At 40.7% G+C, this 20,041-nt stretch overlaps 3 protein-coding genes across 3 annotated transcripts; all 3 read right to left on the bottom strand.

Moving 5' to 3' along the window:
• Nucleotides 1–2,069: 2,069 nt before the first annotated feature.
• eif2b2 (eukaryotic translation initiation factor 2B, subunit 2 beta) lies at nt 2,070–5,239 on the bottom strand. Its single transcript, XM_068577247.1, has 8 exons — nt 5,011–5,239; nt 4,229–4,349; nt 3,529–3,680; nt 2,954–3,117; nt 2,738–2,833; nt 2,523–2,660; nt 2,375–2,441; nt 2,070–2,267 (listed from the first exon to the last, which is right to left on the bottom strand). Exons 1-8 carry the CDS (start codon nt 5,180–5,182, stop codon nt 2,110–2,112), a joined length of 1,068 nt encoding a protein of 355 aa, XP_068433348.1. The 5' UTR covers nt 5,183–5,239; the 3' UTR covers nt 2,070–2,109.
• Nucleotides 5,240–6,792: 1,553 nt separating this feature from the next.
• On the bottom strand, nt 6,793–12,610 carry tmed10 (transmembrane p24 trafficking protein 10). The gene is made up of 5 exons (XM_068577573.1): nt 12,325–12,610; nt 11,084–11,204; nt 10,063–10,136; nt 8,581–8,707; nt 6,793–8,191 (listed from the first exon to the last, which is right to left on the bottom strand). The coding sequence occupies exons 1-5, from the start codon at nt 12,499–12,501 to the stop codon at nt 8,070–8,072; spliced, it is 621 nt and encodes a 206-aa protein (XP_068433674.1). The 5' UTR covers nt 12,502–12,610; the 3' UTR covers nt 6,793–8,069.
• A 4,999-nt stretch (nt 12,611–17,609) lies between these two features.
• Nucleotides 17,610–20,041, bottom strand: fosab (v-fos FBJ murine osteosarcoma viral oncogene homolog Ab). The gene is made up of 4 exons (XM_068576818.1): nt 19,789–20,041; nt 19,153–19,377; nt 18,935–19,042; nt 17,610–18,812 (listed from the first exon to the last, which is right to left on the bottom strand). Exons 1-4 carry the CDS (start codon nt 19,921–19,923, stop codon nt 18,135–18,137), a joined length of 1,146 nt encoding a protein of 381 aa, XP_068432919.1. The 5' UTR covers nt 19,924–20,041; the 3' UTR covers nt 17,610–18,134.

Raw genomic sequence — 20,041 nt, 5'->3', positions numbered from 1 at the left:
GGCGTTTAGCAATTAGCATGTTTGCTAATTTTGACCCAGAATGCACCTGTGGTTCGTAACGTAACGTTTAGTTGGGCGTGGTTGTTTTGGGTTAGTCATACACGTGCACACCTCTATATTCTGCACCCGGTGGTGCATTAAACCACTGATTCATAATAAATATTACAACCTTCTTCTCTCTGTTTTTTTAACCTTTGCGTCCACTTCTGGGAAAGAGAAGAATATATATATATATATATATATATATATATATATATATATATATATATATATATATATATATATATATATATATATATATATTCAAAGTCAGCGATATATATAGCTGACTTTGAAGTCACTTTTCTCCAAAACTACATGGATTTAAGGATCTGTTTTTATAGCCCTTTGAATATTGGAAATGGTGACATTATGAATATTATTATGTCATTGAAGCTGAATTTGAAAATTTGAAGTCATACACATGAACAATTGGGCCGATAGTTATCAACTGTTATGCAGATCAGTACTTAAGTAAAAAAAAAAAAAAAAAGATCAATATCAATTTTCTGAGACTTTATTTTTAAAAAACATGTCATTTAAACAGGCTTTATAAGCAAATTAAAGTCAGGTGATCTGTGATGGTTTATGGCTTCATCAGCCTTCATCTCTGCACCTGCAGTTATATTTTTCCACCACCAGAAGCCGCTGCAGCGTGCTCCGTGATGACGTCACTGTCGTCCAAGTCAAAACCCCTATGAGCATTTTGTCTCCTCGCCGGGTGCGGTGGCGCGCGCCTGTAATCCAAGTTACTGGGAGGCTAAGTCTGGCGGAGCGTTTGAGCTCAGGAGTTCTGAGCTGCAGCGGACTATGCCGATCGGGTGTCCGCACTAAGTTCGGTATCGATATGGTGCTCCTGGGGGAGCCCGGGACCACCAGGTCGTCTAAGGAGGGGTGCATCGGCCCAGGCCGGAAACGGAGCAGGTTAAAGCCCCCGTGCCGCTCAGTAGTGGGATCGCGCCTGTGAATAGACGCTGTAGTGCAGCCTGAGTAATATAGCGGGACCCAGATTCTTTTACTCCTTTTACAAACTACTGTTTATCTTTTAGAACAAATATTATATGGTCACACCGCACAGCAGCTTTATATGTGTTTCTTTATCTCCTTATTCACACGAACAAGCCCCACAGACCAGCTGTTCTGAGTGTCATACACTGCCTCCTCCTGGAGGACACCTGCAACTACATCAGCCTGCAACTACATCAGCCAGACTATCTGACATTTCTCAGACATTCTGTGACACATAACTTTGAACTGATAGAACCCTGGAATCAGAGCATAGAACCCTGGAATCAGAGAACCCTGAGATTAGAGCATAGAACCATGAGAAATATTTGACATTTCTCATACATTCTATTGGCTGTGACAATTATCCTTCAGATAGATATGTACTTTATTAATCCCCAAGGGGAAATTTTTTAACGTTATCCGTTTAAAAAAAATTATATTCAGCGTACCAAATACCTAGGTTTTCATATATCTGTATGGAATGTACAACATGTAGCAAAGTACATTTACGTAAGTACTGATACGTTAAAGGTACTTTTACATTCTCTACCTCCACTATATCAGAGGTAAAGGTTGTTATTTTTACTCCACATTGTCTGACAGCTGTAGATACTTTTCAGGAAACTATGTTTCTATACATGTCAACTGTCAAGTGAAAAGTGATTTTTTTTATTTTTTATGATTTACTTAAGGATAACATGCTCTATTATAAGTTGAATTATTCTGCTTTTCAAATCTAGTGCTGTACCTTCTGGTGAGGAAGGAAACACATTTGCCTGTATGTTTACAGCAAACTACTGACAACTATTTGCAATACTTTCACAGCAACTTACTGTGACTTTGAGTTATGCCATCATATTACTGTGATTGAGCAGTTTGCTGAAGAATTACTATGTGGAAAGATATATCCATTCTCTACACAAATTCCTGAAAGTACCAAAATAAAGTCCCCCCATTGTGTTAACAAGAGCCAGACACACTTCTAAATGCACAGCATACACTCATCAAGAGACACACATGACTGCATCAAATATTATTTAATTTATTTGTTAATTTAACTGGTTAAAGCTCGTGGTCTTCCGGGTGGTAAAGTTCGCTCATTAGTCGGTAGATGTACGACGGTGCATGTCCTCCGATGTTGGAGATGAACAGTGTGATGAGCTCAGGTGGGACGTAGTCGAACACCGGACAGTGCACGTTCACCTTTGAGAGAATCTCACCTGAAATTCAAATTGTAAAACTGGTGAAAATAAACTTGAGAACTATTATTTGACAAAAAGAGTTGTTGAAAAGACGACAAGCATTTTGTGAGGAATGTCAGCGTTACCTTCGGTGAAAGGAAGCACCTCGTGTGGAGAGACAAACTTGTGGAAGGTATCTTCTTCATTCGGGAACTGAGGACACAAAAAAGTTTTGCCGTCACTTTGCAGTCAGCAGAAATTACGGATAACTGGCATACGAGAGAGTCCACTTACCTGAGGCGAGAGCTTGAACATGGGAGCACAAACAATCAGCGGTGTTGAGTGATGCTTGGCTGCAAGGGCCAGTGTGTGTGTGCCATTAACGGCCCTCAGGCCACCGTTTGCCAGAACTGTCTGCGTACCAATGATGACCTGAAACGAGATCCCCACACAGGTCAACTCACAGGCTCTGCCATGACTGTTTCCATGGTTTCTGTAGCGTTAAATACCTTATTAACGCGAGACATGACCGCAAATATGGCAGCGTCTGCGATCACGGTTGTTTCGATGCCGGCTTTTGAGAGACTCGTTGCCATCTCGTGTCCCTAGTGGGAGGCGACCAAATAAGGTTAAAATCATAACAATCTTCAGGAACACCAATATTTTCTTGTTTTTCCATAAACAGAATTTTCTTGTATCTGGTGTCTTTGATGTGTTATTCCTACCTGGCAGAAGGGGGCGCACTCCGCCACGATGACGTGGAACTTGCGTTTGCGTGCAGCGTCTTTGAGGAAGGCCTCCGCTGTGCGAGAGCGGCCGATAGTCATGATGACCTCATTCGAGTGAATGTGCTCCAGGGCCTGCATCGCAATGTTGTCAGTTGTTCCCTCTGAAAAGTGGTGGAGGGAGAAATAGCAAAAGTTTTTAACCTCCAGTTGAATTAATGAGTACCAGCTGGTTGATACATATGTGAATGTCCAATCAGTGCTGATGGGAAATGTAGTCCCATGAAGAAAGAAAGCTCATCGTCATGCTATATTGACCAAGAAAGACGTTTTCTCCTGCCGCTGAGCAGTGCCTACATGTACCAGAATGCATTGTGCGTGAGCAGAGAGTTTGCTGCGTCTGATAAATAAACAAACTATATATATATGTTTAAAACAAATTGAAGGAAATATTCCTGAACCTCGAAAAGTACAGCAGGTGTTTTTCACTCTATATTCCGAACTCGGATAGTTAGATAAGGTTAAAAATGGGCAAACTTTCCGTTTAAAAAAAAAAGAAAGAAGCAAAAACCAACCCAGCTCAGTCAGTAACTCATTGATGGCCTCGATGACGTTTGCTTTGAGTGCCGTGAAGTGCTGTCGGAAGTTTTCCTCGCTGAGTCCTCCAGAGGTCAGCAGCTTGTGGAGGGATTCCTGCTGGTCCGTCTCTTCACTGCTGCCTCGAGATCTTCAAGAAAAATATGAAGCAAACAAGCTCACACAAAGCTCAGAAGCACTTCATTCACTTCCACTGATGTTACGGAGAAGGGAACCGTGGAGTCAACAAACAACACGAGTACTACGACAACAAATCCAAACATCCAGAATGACATGAAAGGAAACATGACCAGGTCATGAAAGACACATTGGCGCCATCACATTTGGGTCAGAACTTTTCTAATAAACTTTATTATATTAAAAGAATAAGACAATATGTATTTGGCTTTAAATTGAGCAGTTCTTTTGAGTAAAAAGCAGTGTTCCCTACAGTGAGATTCATGAGGCCATTATAGACCTGTAACATGAACCAAATTACTTTCACGTTATCTGAAGAAACAATGTCTGCCTATATTCACTTTATTCAATTTATTTTGTGAAAATTCAAATAATCATTGTGCAATCATTGTGTGCAATTAATCCAGATCAGTGTTTCTATAATTATTGGCTCATGTGAGTGTGTATAATCTGATTGTCATCTATAACCTTCCCAATGCAGTGATGATGTTAGATCTTCACCTGGCATATTCCTCTCTGACAATCTTCAACACCCGTCTGATCATGTTCCCAACAGTGGTCTCTGAGGGCTGCGCGGCCGTCATTCTTCTCCCCTCTTTACGGATTATTTCCATCAGATCGCCTGAAACAGAGAACAATCGAGTGGAAATGAGATTTAACTGCTCACGCTTATGACAAACTGCGATTCAATCCATTGTTAACTCATTTCAATGACCACCCAAACTAATGTACCACTTATTTGTCTTGTTATATGAATGGAGCCCACAGCATGTCAAATGTAATGTATTCTGCATGCATATATGTTTCCTCTGCACATATATATCATTCTAGTATGTATGCAAATCGTATATAAACACTCTATATTAGGGTATATAGTATAGATACTATAAATGTATTTTACTGTATAAACAACAATATGTTGGACCCAAAATTACAGATAAGATTATTACAAAAGAACTACTTCTCATTACTTTGTACTTTCACCATCTATTAGGTTTCAACCCATTTTTTAAAACACGTTCCCTCAAATGTCAAAACCTATTCAACTTTAAATAAAGGTAATGGAGAAACTGGAACTTAATGAGAAAATTGTTTCCTTGACCAACACCCCCATGATCTGTGAAACTCATGACGCGGTTGTTACTGTAACATTACTACCACACTTTTGACAGCTGTTTCACTACAAGTCTCCCCTGTTGTAGTACAATGACATTGTTCACGCTCTACCTGGCCTCCTGTAACCTCTCATTTAAACTAAGTTCACAAACAGCGGCATGGCGTACCCGCGCTGCTCCACCGAGCCTGCGCTGTGATCCTGCGGAGCAGGGCTGTCGTCTCCCGGGCGGTCTCCGCCGAGCCCCGCAGCGGCCCCGTGCCGCTCCCTCCGCGCTTCAGGTCGGACAGAAACGACTCGATTCTCTCCGTGAGATCCGTTTCCTTGTCCGGGCCCGGCATAGTTGTTGTGTCCAAACGAACCTGCTTATCGGTGAGGAGAAGAGACAGCGCAAACGTTTTGATCCGGAAGTGCTTCGGGAGTACATCCGGGTTATTGGGCCACTCGCGTCATTTGATTGGCGGACCGCTGCGCGAGCTATTGCGTCAATTCTGCGGCGTTTTCACAGCAGCTGTAAAAATGACAGTCTGAGTGGTTTTCACCGACAACCTAAGGATTTCTGTTTCTGTCAGTTTCTGTAGTGCGGTCAAGATAGACCGCACGTTTTTTTCAGTACTCGTATGTACTAGTAACTAGGCATTACGGTACGAGCGTGCGTGTAATATCGGACTTCAAAACAAGAGCAAACTTCCGATGAACGTCACGTCACATTCAATACGTCTGTAGTTTTACAGATATATTAACGAATTAAACTAAACGAATGAGTGAAAAAAATATGAACTTTTTTTTCATGTTTACAATCAACTCATGCAAACAGTATTTCAAGAGGAAAAAAAGTTCCATTGTGTGAATACTTTTACACAATCAAGACGGTCTGATGTTGAATTACAAAATAAAAGCCCTTCAAAATATCCTTCATGAGCTAACTTCATTAGTTCATGATCCAATGTATGTCTAATTTCCGATTAAAGAGAAAATGGTTACAAACTAATTCCACTTCAGATTAATAGTATGCAATTAAGACATTCTGATGTTGAAGTGCAAAATAAAAGCCTTTCAAAAATCACCTACATGAGCCAACTTCAAATCATTTTTGAAATTTGACATCAGAATGTCTTGTTTGTCTCTGAGTCACATCTTGAGGTGGTCTACCATTATTATGAAGTGAAATTAGTTTAACTATGGGTCATTTCCTTTTAAATGACATTTTGATTGTTTCTGGGTGACACCTTGAGGCGGTCTACTATTAATCTGAAGTGTTATTTGTTTGTAACTATGAACCATTTCTTCTCTAATTTGAAATTAGACAAAGTAGTTCATTGATTTGAAGTGAGCTCATGATGAGCAGCATGGATTCTCCAAATTATAAGAAACAAAACCTCTTTGATTCATCAAAGTAAAAAAACCATAGCTCACTCACCTTCTGCTCTGTGGCGCTTTGACGACATGAAGGATACAACAATCCTCTGTGCTGTAGTACTGTGAAAGGCTGTCAGTTGTTGGTTTTGGACGTGCTAAAGTTTTTCTCCATCGAATTTGAACACACTTATTAGAATTTGTTTTGGATAATGATATAATTTGTAATATAGATAAAAGCATGTTCAGGGGTTTCAAAATGTTGAACTATTTACAAACCGATAAATAACAATGTTATAGCTCACCATTGTGACCAGCAGAGCAGCATGTATTGTGTCATTTAAGTGTATTAAAGATTTGGAAATATTCTGATTTTTAGTTTACACATTCACTTTTATTTCTTCCTGTATTAATTTGAGTCTAGCACTCACAACACTGTGATATGACAGCCTACTTTGTGGGCTGGTAAATCGTCCACTGTTGTCCAACGTTTTACCAGCCAATGAGATGTCGAAAATCACCTTTCAGACCTCATATGTCAATATTATAGTATATGTAGGAAATACATGCTCGACTACACTAACTACACCATCACTAATGTAAATCCATCCAATATTTTATTGAATAAAAGCCCAACACAAATTTACAAAATTTATCAGTCAACATAAAAATCATTGATTGCGCACAATGCGCATGCTCATTGTTAAAAATGTACCCATGACAGATGCCGTAATTAATCCCAGTCAAAAACAATCTGAATATTTGCAACCACCCTTATTCTCATGTAACCCAAGCCTCATAAGCATTTCCCCAAAAAAAAAGAAGCACGCTGGATGGATCGGCACTGTAATTGGGAAGTGATACTTTGAAAATTGCAGAAGGGTATTATCATTTACCAGTGTGTGAATAAAAGGAGCGCATGACTGAAAAGATATTTCAGAAAGTGTTGGGATTACCAACAATAAACTTAAACCTCAAGACAAGAGAAACTTGCAAGTATATATGAATTGTATCATAGAAGTCGGGCTGGTTATATTACTAATAGTCATATGCAAACAATATAATGCTGCAAAATCCTTCCCAAGAAACTTTTTGGTTTCTGGTTCCTTTGATTTGTGACAAATTAATGTTCAGGCATTTAAAAAACAACTAGAACTTCAAGGAGCTCATAGAAGTGACCTTATTTATAACTGCATACGAGATTACTCTGACAGCTCACAACCCCCTCCAAAATATACCTGTAGAAGCAACTAAACAGCATTTACAATATGAAAACAAACTAAAGACACGGTTAAATTTAGCTACCAAACATGTATGCAAATGAAGTGACATAACACAGAAGTTCAGTGGTTGCTAATTTTCTCCAAGTAACAGCAAACCACTTTTTCAAATAGCCTTCACTTGATAAAAGGGTACCAAGGATCGAGATTGCTTGGCATGGCAAAGAATGTGTACTTAACAAAAGGGCAAAAGACATTCGCTCATGGCACATTCATTCAAATTGAGCTCAAAATCAAACATCACTGTTCAACTGGTTGAAGGAACTAGTTCTTATTCAGTAGGCTGCAACATTTAAAACAGTGCAGACAGAAAAGTGAAGTACCATGAAATGGACATATCTCACTACTGCAGTGACATACACCTCCCATGTCTCACAGTGCATTTCTCCCTACAGCGCTTTTATTGTTTCAAACCACTAAATAAGCAGGTGAATTTTTTTTTTTTCCAGAGGACAAACTTGAAATTGTGAAAACTAGAATTTGAGCCCCTGAACCCCACTTGCTGTTGTTTGCTGGAGCTAGTCCAAGGAGGGTGGATGTTGGGATGTGTTGGCTGACTGGTAGGCCGCTCGCCCCGAGGTAAGGAGCCATTCTACTCGATCAGTTTCTTTGCCTTGAAGAAGCGCCGCAAGTAGAAGACCTGCCATGTGGCCAGCCCAATGAGACAGCACATGGAGAATATGCTGAAGTACAGCACGCGTGTGTTGGTGGACTCTGGAGGGTGGTGAAGAGAAAAAGTTGTGTTACTGGTCAAGAATTAATACTTTTTCTTCATACAATGACCTAACTAAGAAAAGATAATTTTGATTTTACTCTCTTCAATAATTTAAATCTGTCACACTCTTAAGCTGGGCAGACACTGTTCTTTTTATGTACATTGCTTTTACTTTATTTCTTAAAATCTGCATTTCTGCATGGCCAGAACCTGCAATTTGTGGCCAATAATAGCCACTAATAGCTAACTACCCGGCTTTGCTACAAAGACTGTAATTCAATAGTTTCAGATTTCCTTCCTCCCTCCATGGTAATGTAGCTCTGACAGCTAGGCTGAGTAGCACAGAGAGGCAGGGCGAAGCAAAGGGTCAATTGCATTATTTTCTTACCGTTAGTGTCTCGCATCTCCTCCTCTCTCTTCTTCATGTAAGCAAAATCATTGACGATGGACTCCGACAGGTCCTCCAGTCGCCTCAGCTCGACCTCAAGGGGCTTCAGCTTCTCCACCTTGGCAATCTGGGAGAGACAAATCAGAAGCAAATTAATCCACAGAAAAGTAAGGCCTGAGAAGACAATGGGAAAAAGGATAGAGCCACTCTTGAAGCAGGGCCATTATACACTTTGTCCAGCAGGTGTCACTCTGAGGCTGTGAAATCTAGTCAAGTGAATTATATTTGTATCGTGCAATATCTCAAATTTGCCACGAGAAGGTACACACCTCGTACGTTTGATCAAACTGATGTTTGCCATTCACTCCTGCTCATTTAGACTGCTGAGAAAGCTACCTTTTGAACTCGGGTGGGAAGTGAACAGCTGCGCCGCCTAAGAAGGCGGAGCACAAAACAAGCCAACCACAGGAGTATGTGAAATGAATGTGTGAAGAGTACACATTTCACAGCTAAAGTTAAGTATTTGGTTGGTTTGGTGGATGGTTATGGCAGCCATTTCCGATAATGTTGTGGTGCAAGATACTTCCTTTTGTTCACCTTATGTAAAAGTTTGTCATTTCATTAAATGATGGAAAACAGGTTACAGTTTCAACAATAATGCTCATAACAACTATTGCTCTTTCAGCACAATTTGATGCCAGGCACAAGAATTAACTTGTCCTAAGTGTACCGATAATGATGCAGATTTCAAATCTGCCTGACATCCAGCATGCGTAAACCAAACATTGTGCAAGAGACAGGGACTCCTTGAACGATACGTCGTGTACTGAACAGATTGCACATTTTTCTCAAAAGGAACACACCCATCTACGTAGATTAATATGATTTCAGCTCCACCCTCCGTCTTTTAGACGGGCAAGCCCACATGAGCTCTCCCTGAACAGCCACCTACACTCAATCAGTGGGGCAGAACGTCATGTTCGTGCAACATGAGTGGGAAGGGGCTTGATTTTCAGCTCGCCGGACTTTATCACTTCTGTACTTATTATTATGTGTTGCCTGAGGCAGTCACGGTGCCAAGTGCGATCCATTCTCAGAAGAACCACCAAGTAATGAAAGCGATGATGCACTACATTGTGTCCCTATTTAGATAAATATTGAATGATGTGAAAAAAAAGACCTCCTACACAGATTCCCCTATTTTAAATCACCTTCACGTCATTATGTTTTTCGACAATGACTACTTTGCACTAATCCACACAAGGCACCCACATAACTTTTGCATTCGAACCGATTCAGTTTAATAAATGACTGCCTATTTACGTACTATTTTTTTTTTAAATTGTGAATACATGTCGTGAAATCCCTGCTGCAACCAGTGCCCCACATCCACTGACCTCGTCTCCAAACTGCAAGTCATTATCTGCCGTATCTGTATCATTGCAACCAAAGCAAGTACACTGTTGGGACTCCAACACATACCTCTTCATAGTTTTTAGCCTCCACACCATGCTTCATGTCCAGATTGACCAGCTGGTCAGGGACTCTTCCAGTTCCTGGTGAAAAGAGCAGAGAAACTAGCATCAGAGGCAATTACCTGAAATACAACATTTTAACTTGTGTTCACTCACTAAACCTATTTTCTGAAAAATATTTTTTTAATTAACTAAGAAACAACCAAGAAGGTTTTCAGTTATTTCATGTACATTTAAAAAAAAAATCACTCTAGTTACATAGATTAAATAGTTATGAAACTAAAGGATTAAACGTCATTGCACATTTTATTTCTTAACAAAGTGGAGCACAAAAACATTCCTCACAAACTCAAGACACTTAAATCTTTAGTCCTGGTCAATAAGTCAAACTGTGACTGTTTAGACAGTTTTAGCATACTTTGTATGTATATTTGTCAGTGAAAGAATAATTAGGGGGGCTTTGACCAAAGACATTCTTAGTCGACTAACACTCAGGCTTTTGTAAACTAAACGATAAGATTACAAAACTGAGTTTCTCTAAGAAGAATTACATAAAAGCACAACTTTCAATATTGCGTCTAAAATCAAAGAAATTGAGGCTGGTTCCCAAGCATGTAAATGTTTCCTGAATTGACTCATTACGTCACTGTCTCTTAGTTTTTAGTTCTTTTAACTCGTCTTGTTCTGTGTTTTCTGTCTGTAACTATGTGTTTTTTATGCTGCTGCCTGTCTTGGCCAGGTCTCCCTCGAAAAAGAGATTTTTAATCTCGATGGGACTTCCTGGTTAAATAAAGGTTAAAATAAAATAAGCGATGTGCTCATACGTTTCTTGGGAATAAATCATTCAGCATGAAAAGGAAGTTAAAAAATAACCAATCAACTAAATAAATCTTAGTTGACTAAGATTAAAAGTAGCAATTACTTAACAAATTGACAAAGAAGAGGCAGAACTAAGAATTATAAACAGATTAACTTTTGGCGAATGAGACATAAACGATCAATCTGTTGGTTATGGGGATTAAACTTACCCATGGGTGATTTGCTCTCAAAGCACACCTCAAACATGTCATAGTCCTCTGTGGTGAAGGCAAACTTCCCCTTAACTGCATCTTCCTTGGAGTAAAGAGTGTGGCTGGAAGAATCTGTGATCTACAAAGATAAAGAAAATTACAAAATAAAATATCAACTGCATTTATTCTGTGTTAATCTATTCTGCTTTGATCGTACTCTCAACATCATTGAAAATGAGAGCATGCTCTCAATCTTTTCTCTGGATTTAAATAAAGGTTAAATGAATGAGTAATGCTGCATCAACTGACAATCAATTGCCATTGGTTGCAGCATATTGAATGAGAGGATGTGCTGCTTTTCCCTGTTTAAATTACATGATGTTTACAATCGGTTGAATAAACAACAATTTAATCATTTCAACTCATATTAGCATCTTTTCTAGGATACACTATTAATAAAATAAATAAACTAAACCGATCAATTATTAATATAATAAAACAAAGTTACAAGCAGTTCTAATTATCTCAATACAAACTAGTGTAAAACATTAACTAAGGCCGGTAAATACCTAAATTAATATCATAAAACCAGGAGAAGTGATGCATACTTGGCAGCTGTTCCAATATGGAAACTTCCAGGATTTTTTACTTGAGTAAAAAGTAACGTTAATATGTCAATACGAACATGTGAGGATATACCACCCTTGTATGCAGCATGGAGGAAATCGTAAAACCTAATTTATTTAAAATAACAATGACGTGACATATGGTTGGTTACAAGCTGTCGTTGACATGCTGAGTGAGGTTGATCACGTCGGTCCTGTAAGACTGACGTGTAACAGCAGCAGAGCCGGACAGAGGCGGCTTTACCCCACAAAATACAAGAAATAACACTAGTGACACAAACAACACAACAGGGGATTCCAGCAGCGTTGATTGGCGTCAAGGTCATTTGCTTAACTGGTTAAAAAAAATGCATTTTCAACAATAGTATGAGCGCGCATTGACGTTAGCTGCTGATTAGCAACTGAAACCAGGAAGACGTGTTTTTGGGGCCTAGATTAGCTTCAGTGCTAACAACAGTTGTCACACATTTCAGCCGCACTTGACCAATAGTCGGGACTGATTTAATGACACGCAGTGGATTTAATTTGTGGCGTTTGTGTAACTAAACACGAACGTGGACAAAACGGGAGCCACGTCGGCCTCGGCACAGACGGGGTTACGTCCACGTTAGCTGGCCGCAGGTCTCCGCTTACCTTCAGATTAGTTTTGGTGTTCGCCTGTTCGGTTATGTCGTACTCCCCCGTGACGAGTACGTCCTTGTGGATCTCCTCCCGTAGACACTTTCTGGAGTTGACCGGTAAAAAGAAAGAAATTGAAAATACAGATTCAATAAGAACCGGTAACAACAGTAGAGCAGCGAGTCGAGCCATGGCTACTCTGCTCAACCGTCCGACCAACCAGCCCGTGCCAGCCAGACAGTTTAACACCGAGTTCCAGCTCACACAACCGGCCTGACTGAGCCCTCTTGCGCCGCCGCTGGCCTGGAGGACCAACTGCCTGTGCAGTGGGTTCAACCGGTGTGTCCTGGAAGTCCCCACGTTGCCTTCTTATCAGTTCGGCCACGTCTGTGAGTGGTCTGTAACGTTACAAGCACTGAAGAACAATCTATAAACTAAAATCTAGATATTAGAGATGTCTGTGTGGTAGTCCTACTGATGCAGTTTGAGCGTACACGTTGTTCTTTTCAACCTCACTGTCGTCATCTGAAAATAGTGCTGGCTCAAGTGTAATCGGGTCAATATGGGACCAAAAAAAACTTGAATCACTTTAATTACTTTAATAAATACACTGTGCAAAATAGTTTTATGTATTCTCCCAGAATATTCAGTGATTGTAGATTATTTTCTGGTTTTTTTATGACTGTTTTTACTGTTTATTATTTGTATATCACTTATTTTTAAATGATGTTTCTTGCGTGCACTTTACCCCTTTTGTTGCTGTAATCCTGTAAATTTCTCCAGTAGGAGACTAATAAAGGATCATGTTATTTAATTTTTTAATGGGAGAGATCGAAGGGAGGGATGAATTTTGACACGTTTAGGTGACACAATGGCTGATGATAATCTCACCAAGACCAGGATAGACACTGCAACAGGGACCACCAGATGCATCCCTGTGGGACTCCTGGGAAAATGTAGCCAAAGCCCCCATGGTCATGTCACTTCCCACAAACTATTAAACACCTCAAGGTCTCTGCTGATTTAAACAGGACTCAGTGAGGAAAACTAAAGTAGAGCGTAAAAGACATGCAACACTTGTGTAACCCAAAGACCCTGGACAAGACATTGAATGAACACCAGAGACATCATTTGTAGTCTGTGAATCAAAGCTTTGACAGAGCTCAAAGACTTCACCCAGAAGTTAATAGATGGTCAAAGAAAGTAAAAAGGACGATGTTAACGTCCAACAGAGACCTTCTTTGAATAGATTTCTGACACCTGAGCTAGCTTGATATGCTGGAGAATAGCTTCTGATGCAGTTGTAATCCCTCACAACGAATAAGTGGTATCATTTTGACATTGCAGCTTATATGGTACACACAACAGTGTTCACATCAGATGAGTTTCTATAGTTTCATGATCCAGATGGGGACAACTTGATCACATATTTTACAAAAGGGTTAAACGTTTAAGAGATACACTAGATTGTATGCGTCCCATCACTATCAATGGCACACAGTAGGGCCCAGTGATGCAATGGAACGACATGTGGTGGGTTTAAGATCATACAAGCAGATCCTTTTACAAACAACTTGACGACTGACATAAAATCAAAGCTTTTGGGAAAAAATACTATACTTCCATAGAATACAGAACATTTATGACCTGGGGCCCCCGATTGGGTAAAAATGGCCATACCATAAAGATATTTATGAGAGTACTTGAAGAAGGCTCACAAGTACTCTCACTGTTGTGCAAACCACAGAATGAGCTGGTACTTTCACCTATTTCACAAAATAGCAATCTTATTTGGGAGTTTGCGACACTTAATATCTTTCAAAATAGAGACTTGCAGACACATAACCCTTATCTGTTGTGGTATAATACTCAACATGAGATAAAGTGTGACCCTAGTTCACACAACGTGAACTCTCTTTGACAGGAGACACATGCTTTAGCTGAATGAGGGATGATTGATATGTTTCCATCATTGTACATTTTTTAAACCTGCTCCCAAAGATATTAATACTGTAGTTAGACTAAAATATTTGAAATCATATCTTCCATTTTGTTCTGCTGGTCTCGTGATCAGCTTATTGTTATTTAAAGATGTTCACAAATGTCGTCAATATTACAGTATTTGCATAATAATCCATCTTTTTTGGTCACGGTATATCTTACGAAAGAGACATATCATGTTCAGTGTTGGCTGGGGTATTTTGAAAATCCCAAAAGCTATTATTTTTCTGTCAGCAGCTCTGGGATTACCCAATTATATATGATAGAGCTGTCCAGTTTCCAGGGAAACATCCTTGCTACGGATACGGCACGACGAGACGAGGAAACGCTGCTGTGTGGAGAGTCTGGCACGACATGAACAGTAATTATTGGAGAGAGAAATCCCTTCAGCATTGTAGCTTAGTGCGTCAAATAACCGCTAAGAATAGCACGTCACACACTCCTCCGAAGCTTTAAGGCTGAAAATGAAATTCACAAAACTTTCATATAACTATGACCAATCTAAATTTGTACATCTTTTCTGTACACTGAAAGATGAACGTCACACCTGATTCTGCTTGGAACCACCTCCTGTGATTTTCAATACACACAAGTATTGTTTGAACAGGGCTGAGGTGCAGTGAGCAGAGTGTACTTCAATTATGACTACTCTTTTTTATTACGTCTGGTCACCGATTCAGTGTTGCGTGTCACTACTTTACAGAGGGAATACGTCAACACACTTTCCAGTCAATTGCATTGTTATCACCAAAATACAAACAAAAATCAAATCATATGCTGATAAGAGCACAGAATGCAGATAAAGTTCAAACACAAGTTAGATTTTTCATGCTCTCCGTTGATGAGACACAGACTGGGCCACAGAAACGTCATATTTTAAGGTCTGTATTGTGTCAGGTGTGTCCCTGCAGACAGAAATGATACGGTCATTGTAACTGCCCTATTGAGTAACTGTATGTCACTTTCAGGAACAGGGGGGAAGACACTGACGTAGTCATGGTTTTGTAAAGCTTTCATGTCCTCTCTCGACAAAAGGAAGCTATCAGGGGATGGATTTCTGTGAACATGGAGCCGAGCCAAACTGAGGTCTTGTCATCGTGGCGTGGAGGCAAACTCGGGTGTTTCATCATCGCTGCGCTCACAACCTAGGCGGAGGAATCTCTGTTTGCCTCCCTCCCTGCTATCCTCATATACTCATCATTTTCTCTTTCCCTCCTCCTCCCTTCTCGTCTCCTCGCTCTTCTATCCCTCCTCTCTTTCTATCAGGCTTACGCTGCCTGGTTCCTCCCTTGGGTTGCAGCACCGACGCAGGTTGGCGTCATAGTGGTCTAATTTTACTGCTGTTGATGCTGATGTTAAAAGAAGCAATAGGCACCTGCTATTTCTGCTGCTACCCTTTCTCCCTGGGGCCGGCAAAGAGATATTAATAGATGGAGTTATTAGGCGCTGCATGGTCGCACATTGAGGCTTTATTGAGGGGGGAAAAAAAGGAAAACAGATAGGCACTCAGAATTCAGCAGTTATACAACAGCATAGCGCTAACAGAACAAGAGGCTTTGAGAAAACACAGTTTCGATTCCAGGTATTGTACTTCTGTAACTTGAATTCTCTCAACTATAACACCTATTTGTAATCTTTTTTATGTTGAACTTTGGAAGAGCAGGCCTGTATCCAAACAGGAAGCACAGTAACAGCAGCTGTTATCATGGCTGTGTTGCACAAAAAAAGGTGTGTCTACACTGGAAGGGAACAGACGTCAGAGTAAGTTAGTTATTGTGCGATGGTAGGCTTTCAAACAGTATGTCCTTAACATGCACACAACACCCGTTTCCTGTGCAATGCCATTTAGCAATCCGCCTTCCGATGATTCTTTATATGGGGAAATATTCAAACAAGGTGAAATGAGCAAGCGAGGTGGACGAATGACAAGTAGAAGGGAGTGGTATGAAATATTTGTGTGTAACATGTGTAACAATTAAATGAAATTGCTGAATCACCGGATATGATAATGGAGTTTGATTTACCTCAGCAGAAATGTAGCACAATATCTCTAGTTTTATTTTTATTTCTATAAAGTAAGTCACAGACCATCTTTTGTGTTAGGGATGGATCTACTGTCTTCATGTTCGGACTTCTGAATAACATTTTTCTGTTGAGGAAAGATGGATCAGTGTATATGTGCTGGACAAAAAACACAGCTGCAGTACATGCACCTGAGCCATGAAGCTGAGATGAGATATATATATATATATATATATATATATATATATATATATATATATATATATATATATATATACATACACACACACACACACACTGTTTTTTTCCTGCTTTACAGTTTGCAAAAATCATTTTCTCGATCACCATCTTCCAAATTAGACATTCATGGCACATCAGTAGTCGATTTGGCCCAGCTGTGCTTCCAGAAGAGGAGCATTTAGAGTCTGTTTCGTGGGAATGATGAGTTTGAACAGACTGAATAAACCCACAAATTTGCACTTCATGTCCAGCTGTCTGCATGCCCCAGTCTATTGCACAAAACACACACGCACACAAACACACATCGACACACAGCAACATAGGGGTTATTTCAAACTACTGTCTGTGCCTTTATACAATATTTATGAGGACTCGTTTCTTGCATTGTGCTGTAACTCACATGTGTCTTTGACTGGGGGAAGAGGTAATTTTACGATCTTCCGAGAGAACAGAATAACGTAAACCGATGTAGATCGTGGTTAAAACGTTGCTTTCGGATTCTATGGCGAGTCGTCTTGTGTAACTATATACGTGTGCAGCGGTTGTCTTGCGACGAGCTGAGGACGAAAGCAAAATACCACATCTTATCGTTTAGGGAAGTAATGCCTGGCGTTTTCCCCTTTTCTATATTCCAATAACTAAATCAGATATTACTGAAGACAAATTCCAGAGACGGACACTTACATGCATGTGTTTTAGTGGAAAAAGCCCGTCTGCATTCTGCTGGCACAGAAGCGGCAGCGTTCTATATTTGGGCACGGAAGTACCACGTCATCGCGCTATGTTTGCAAATTTGAAAAAAATGGAAAGAACGCACTGACGTAGGAGCCCTGACGTGTCGTTAACCTTGGCAACAGACGGAACAATAAATAGAGCCAGTGGAGATGCAGGAAAAAGACTGCGATGGGGGCTAAATTTAGGCATTATTTTAATTGTCTGTTGAATAACACTGCTATCCCATGTCAGCACGGAGAAAACGTGTATGCATTTGTGTACATATAATAAGGAAAGTGCCACAGATTCCACCATACAGCAAATTGAATTTAAATATCACTATCTTTTATTTACATATCGTACAAACAACATTCATCTTTACTCTCTCTCTCTCTCTCTGTAAAAAAATAAAATTGAAATTTCATAAATTAAAACCACTAATGTTTTCACAGAAAACTTCATAAACCACTCAGACCATCATGGTTAAGACAAAACACGTCAGTTTTAAGTTTTTTTTTTTTTTTTCCATAAACGGTTCACAATTACTCTCACATTCCATCAACCAGAAAACAAACTAGATCAATAATAACTATTGCTCTGAACACATCAACACTACAACAAGTTGTTATCTAGCACCATTAAATCATATATGAACTCAATAAACGACTAGTTGAAACATGCTTTTTAAACTTGCTACATCGATGTAATAGGCAAGTATATCGATCAAGGCAAATAAAAACATAAATAATTTGCTTCCTGGTAAACGTCCATTCATAAGCCCTGTGCTATGCACATTTATCTCATACACATGTGCTTGATAGGAAGTACTATTGTTGTTCAAAGAGTCTTTAAAGGGCCAGCAGGGTCGGGGAGCTGAGGGAATCAGAGGACTGGTCGTTGCTGCTGCTTTCTCTCCTGTGGGCGACGCCACAGGTGGGGAAGGTCTCTGCCTCTGGGAAGGTGAACACAAAAGAAGATGTGTAGGTGGTGCAGGCTGGTGTGCAGGTGACCACGGGCGTGCACAGGGACTCAAAGTCACTGTTATTGGCTGAGGCGTGAAGGGGCTCCCAGTCCTGAGTTGTGTAGAGGGAGTTGGACAGGTCCACCTCCGGCACTGACCGCGCCGTCTCCATCTCCGTCTTTGCCAGCAGATCCAGAGACTCCTCCAGGACAGAGGAGTCAAGGTCTGTGAGCTTGATCGCGCTGCTGGAGATGGTGGCGGTGGAGGGGACGGAGCTAATGCTGCTGATGCTGGAGAAGATGGAGTTGGAGGTTGAGGTGAAGGTTGGCTGGCTGGAAGCGAGAGTGGTTGCCTTTGGGGTGATGCTCTGTGGCTGGGAGGACACCGCAGTGGAGAGGCAGGGGTGAGAAATGGAGATCACGGAGAAGTCGGTGTCCAGCTCGGAGGGGATTTTGCAGATGGGTTGATGGGCAGCCAGAATGAACTCGAGCCTTTCCTTCTCCTTCAGAAGATTAGAAATGTCGTTCTGCAGAATGGACTTCTCATCCTCAAGCTCATCGGTTTCCTGCAAGGAGGGAGATAAATAGAGGAAAGTGGCATTAGGCTTGGCTGTTGGATAATACGACCATTAGCTGTGGCGAGAAATACATTTTGACAAATGGTGGTAAGTCTGTGGCATATACTTACAGCTTGCAGAGTGTCTGTGAGCTCTCTCCTCCTGTTGCGGCATTTTGCTGCTGCCTGCTTGTTTCGCTCTCTGCGAACTTTTTTCTTCTGCTCCTCCTCAGGTGTCACCTGCACATAATACAAGATAAAGTTAGGCCTTCAGCTCTGTGATAATTAATACACTGCAACATGGAAGTTACGAAAAGGCATGTAACACCCATGGGGAAGATGGTAATTACCTGTTCCATTCTGCTCCTCTTGTTAGAGTTATGCCCCCTGGATGAAGACCTCATGCTTGGGGTGGAGTATGCAGGGCTGGGGCTGGAGCTGTAGGGAGGAGGTCGGTGAGAAGGGGCCACCGAGGAGATCAAAGGATGGACCAGCCACTGCAGATCGGGGCTTGACGAAATAGCTGTGACGGTGGGGATGAAGGAGGCACTTGATGCTGTCAGGTCTGTGAAATCCTGGAGGCAATGAAGCAAAAAAGATCATGAGCACATTTGGTATACTTTCAGGATGCAGCACTGCGGGATGGTCTATAAAAAGCCGTGTGGTTTAAAAATATCCATGTGATGTCAACTATGACGTTACAGTTGCTTTATGGGGTTTCCAGGTGGATGAATGAAGCGCGCCTCGAAATGTGTGCACCGCCGATCAATAGGCTATTTCAAGCCCAACCGGGCATAGGCTGTTGCTATTGGTCAGTCAGCTTATAATGATTATTATAAACCGTAAAGATAAGATTATGAGAATTATTTAGTTCGGGCTAAAGTGAACGGTATATTTCAAAGTTGCATGCAGACTAATACACTCGAATACCCTATTGCTATACATTATTATTAAAAAGAAAAGGTATAATATTTAGCTGGACATACCTGAGACTGGGGAGATCCCATGCTGGAGTACGATCCCGCTGGAGACGGGTAGTATCCCAAAGTGTCGGCGGACGGAGAAGCGGTGCTGCAGCGAGAGGAGGAATCGCACTCCGTGTTGAAACTGGTAAACATCATCTTTCCTCAAAAAGAAAAAGTCGGGAGATCCAGACGAATTAAAACTTGAGGAAATACTTTCGTTGGTTTGGGAGAAACTCTCAAATGTCGCTCCCGATATCTTTGCTGTTGTAGTCGC

This window comes from Clinocottus analis, unplaced genomic scaffold (genome assembly GCF_023055335.1).
Source record: "Clinocottus analis isolate CAN_PGR_092001 unplaced genomic scaffold, fCliAna1.0.p SCAF_15, whole genome shotgun sequence".
In the NCBI taxonomy this organism is placed as follows: Eukaryota; Metazoa; Chordata; class Actinopteri; order Perciformes; family Cottidae; genus Clinocottus; species Clinocottus analis.
Note: the sequence above shows the minus strand (reverse complement) of the source record. Positions and strands in the feature narration are given on the sequence as shown.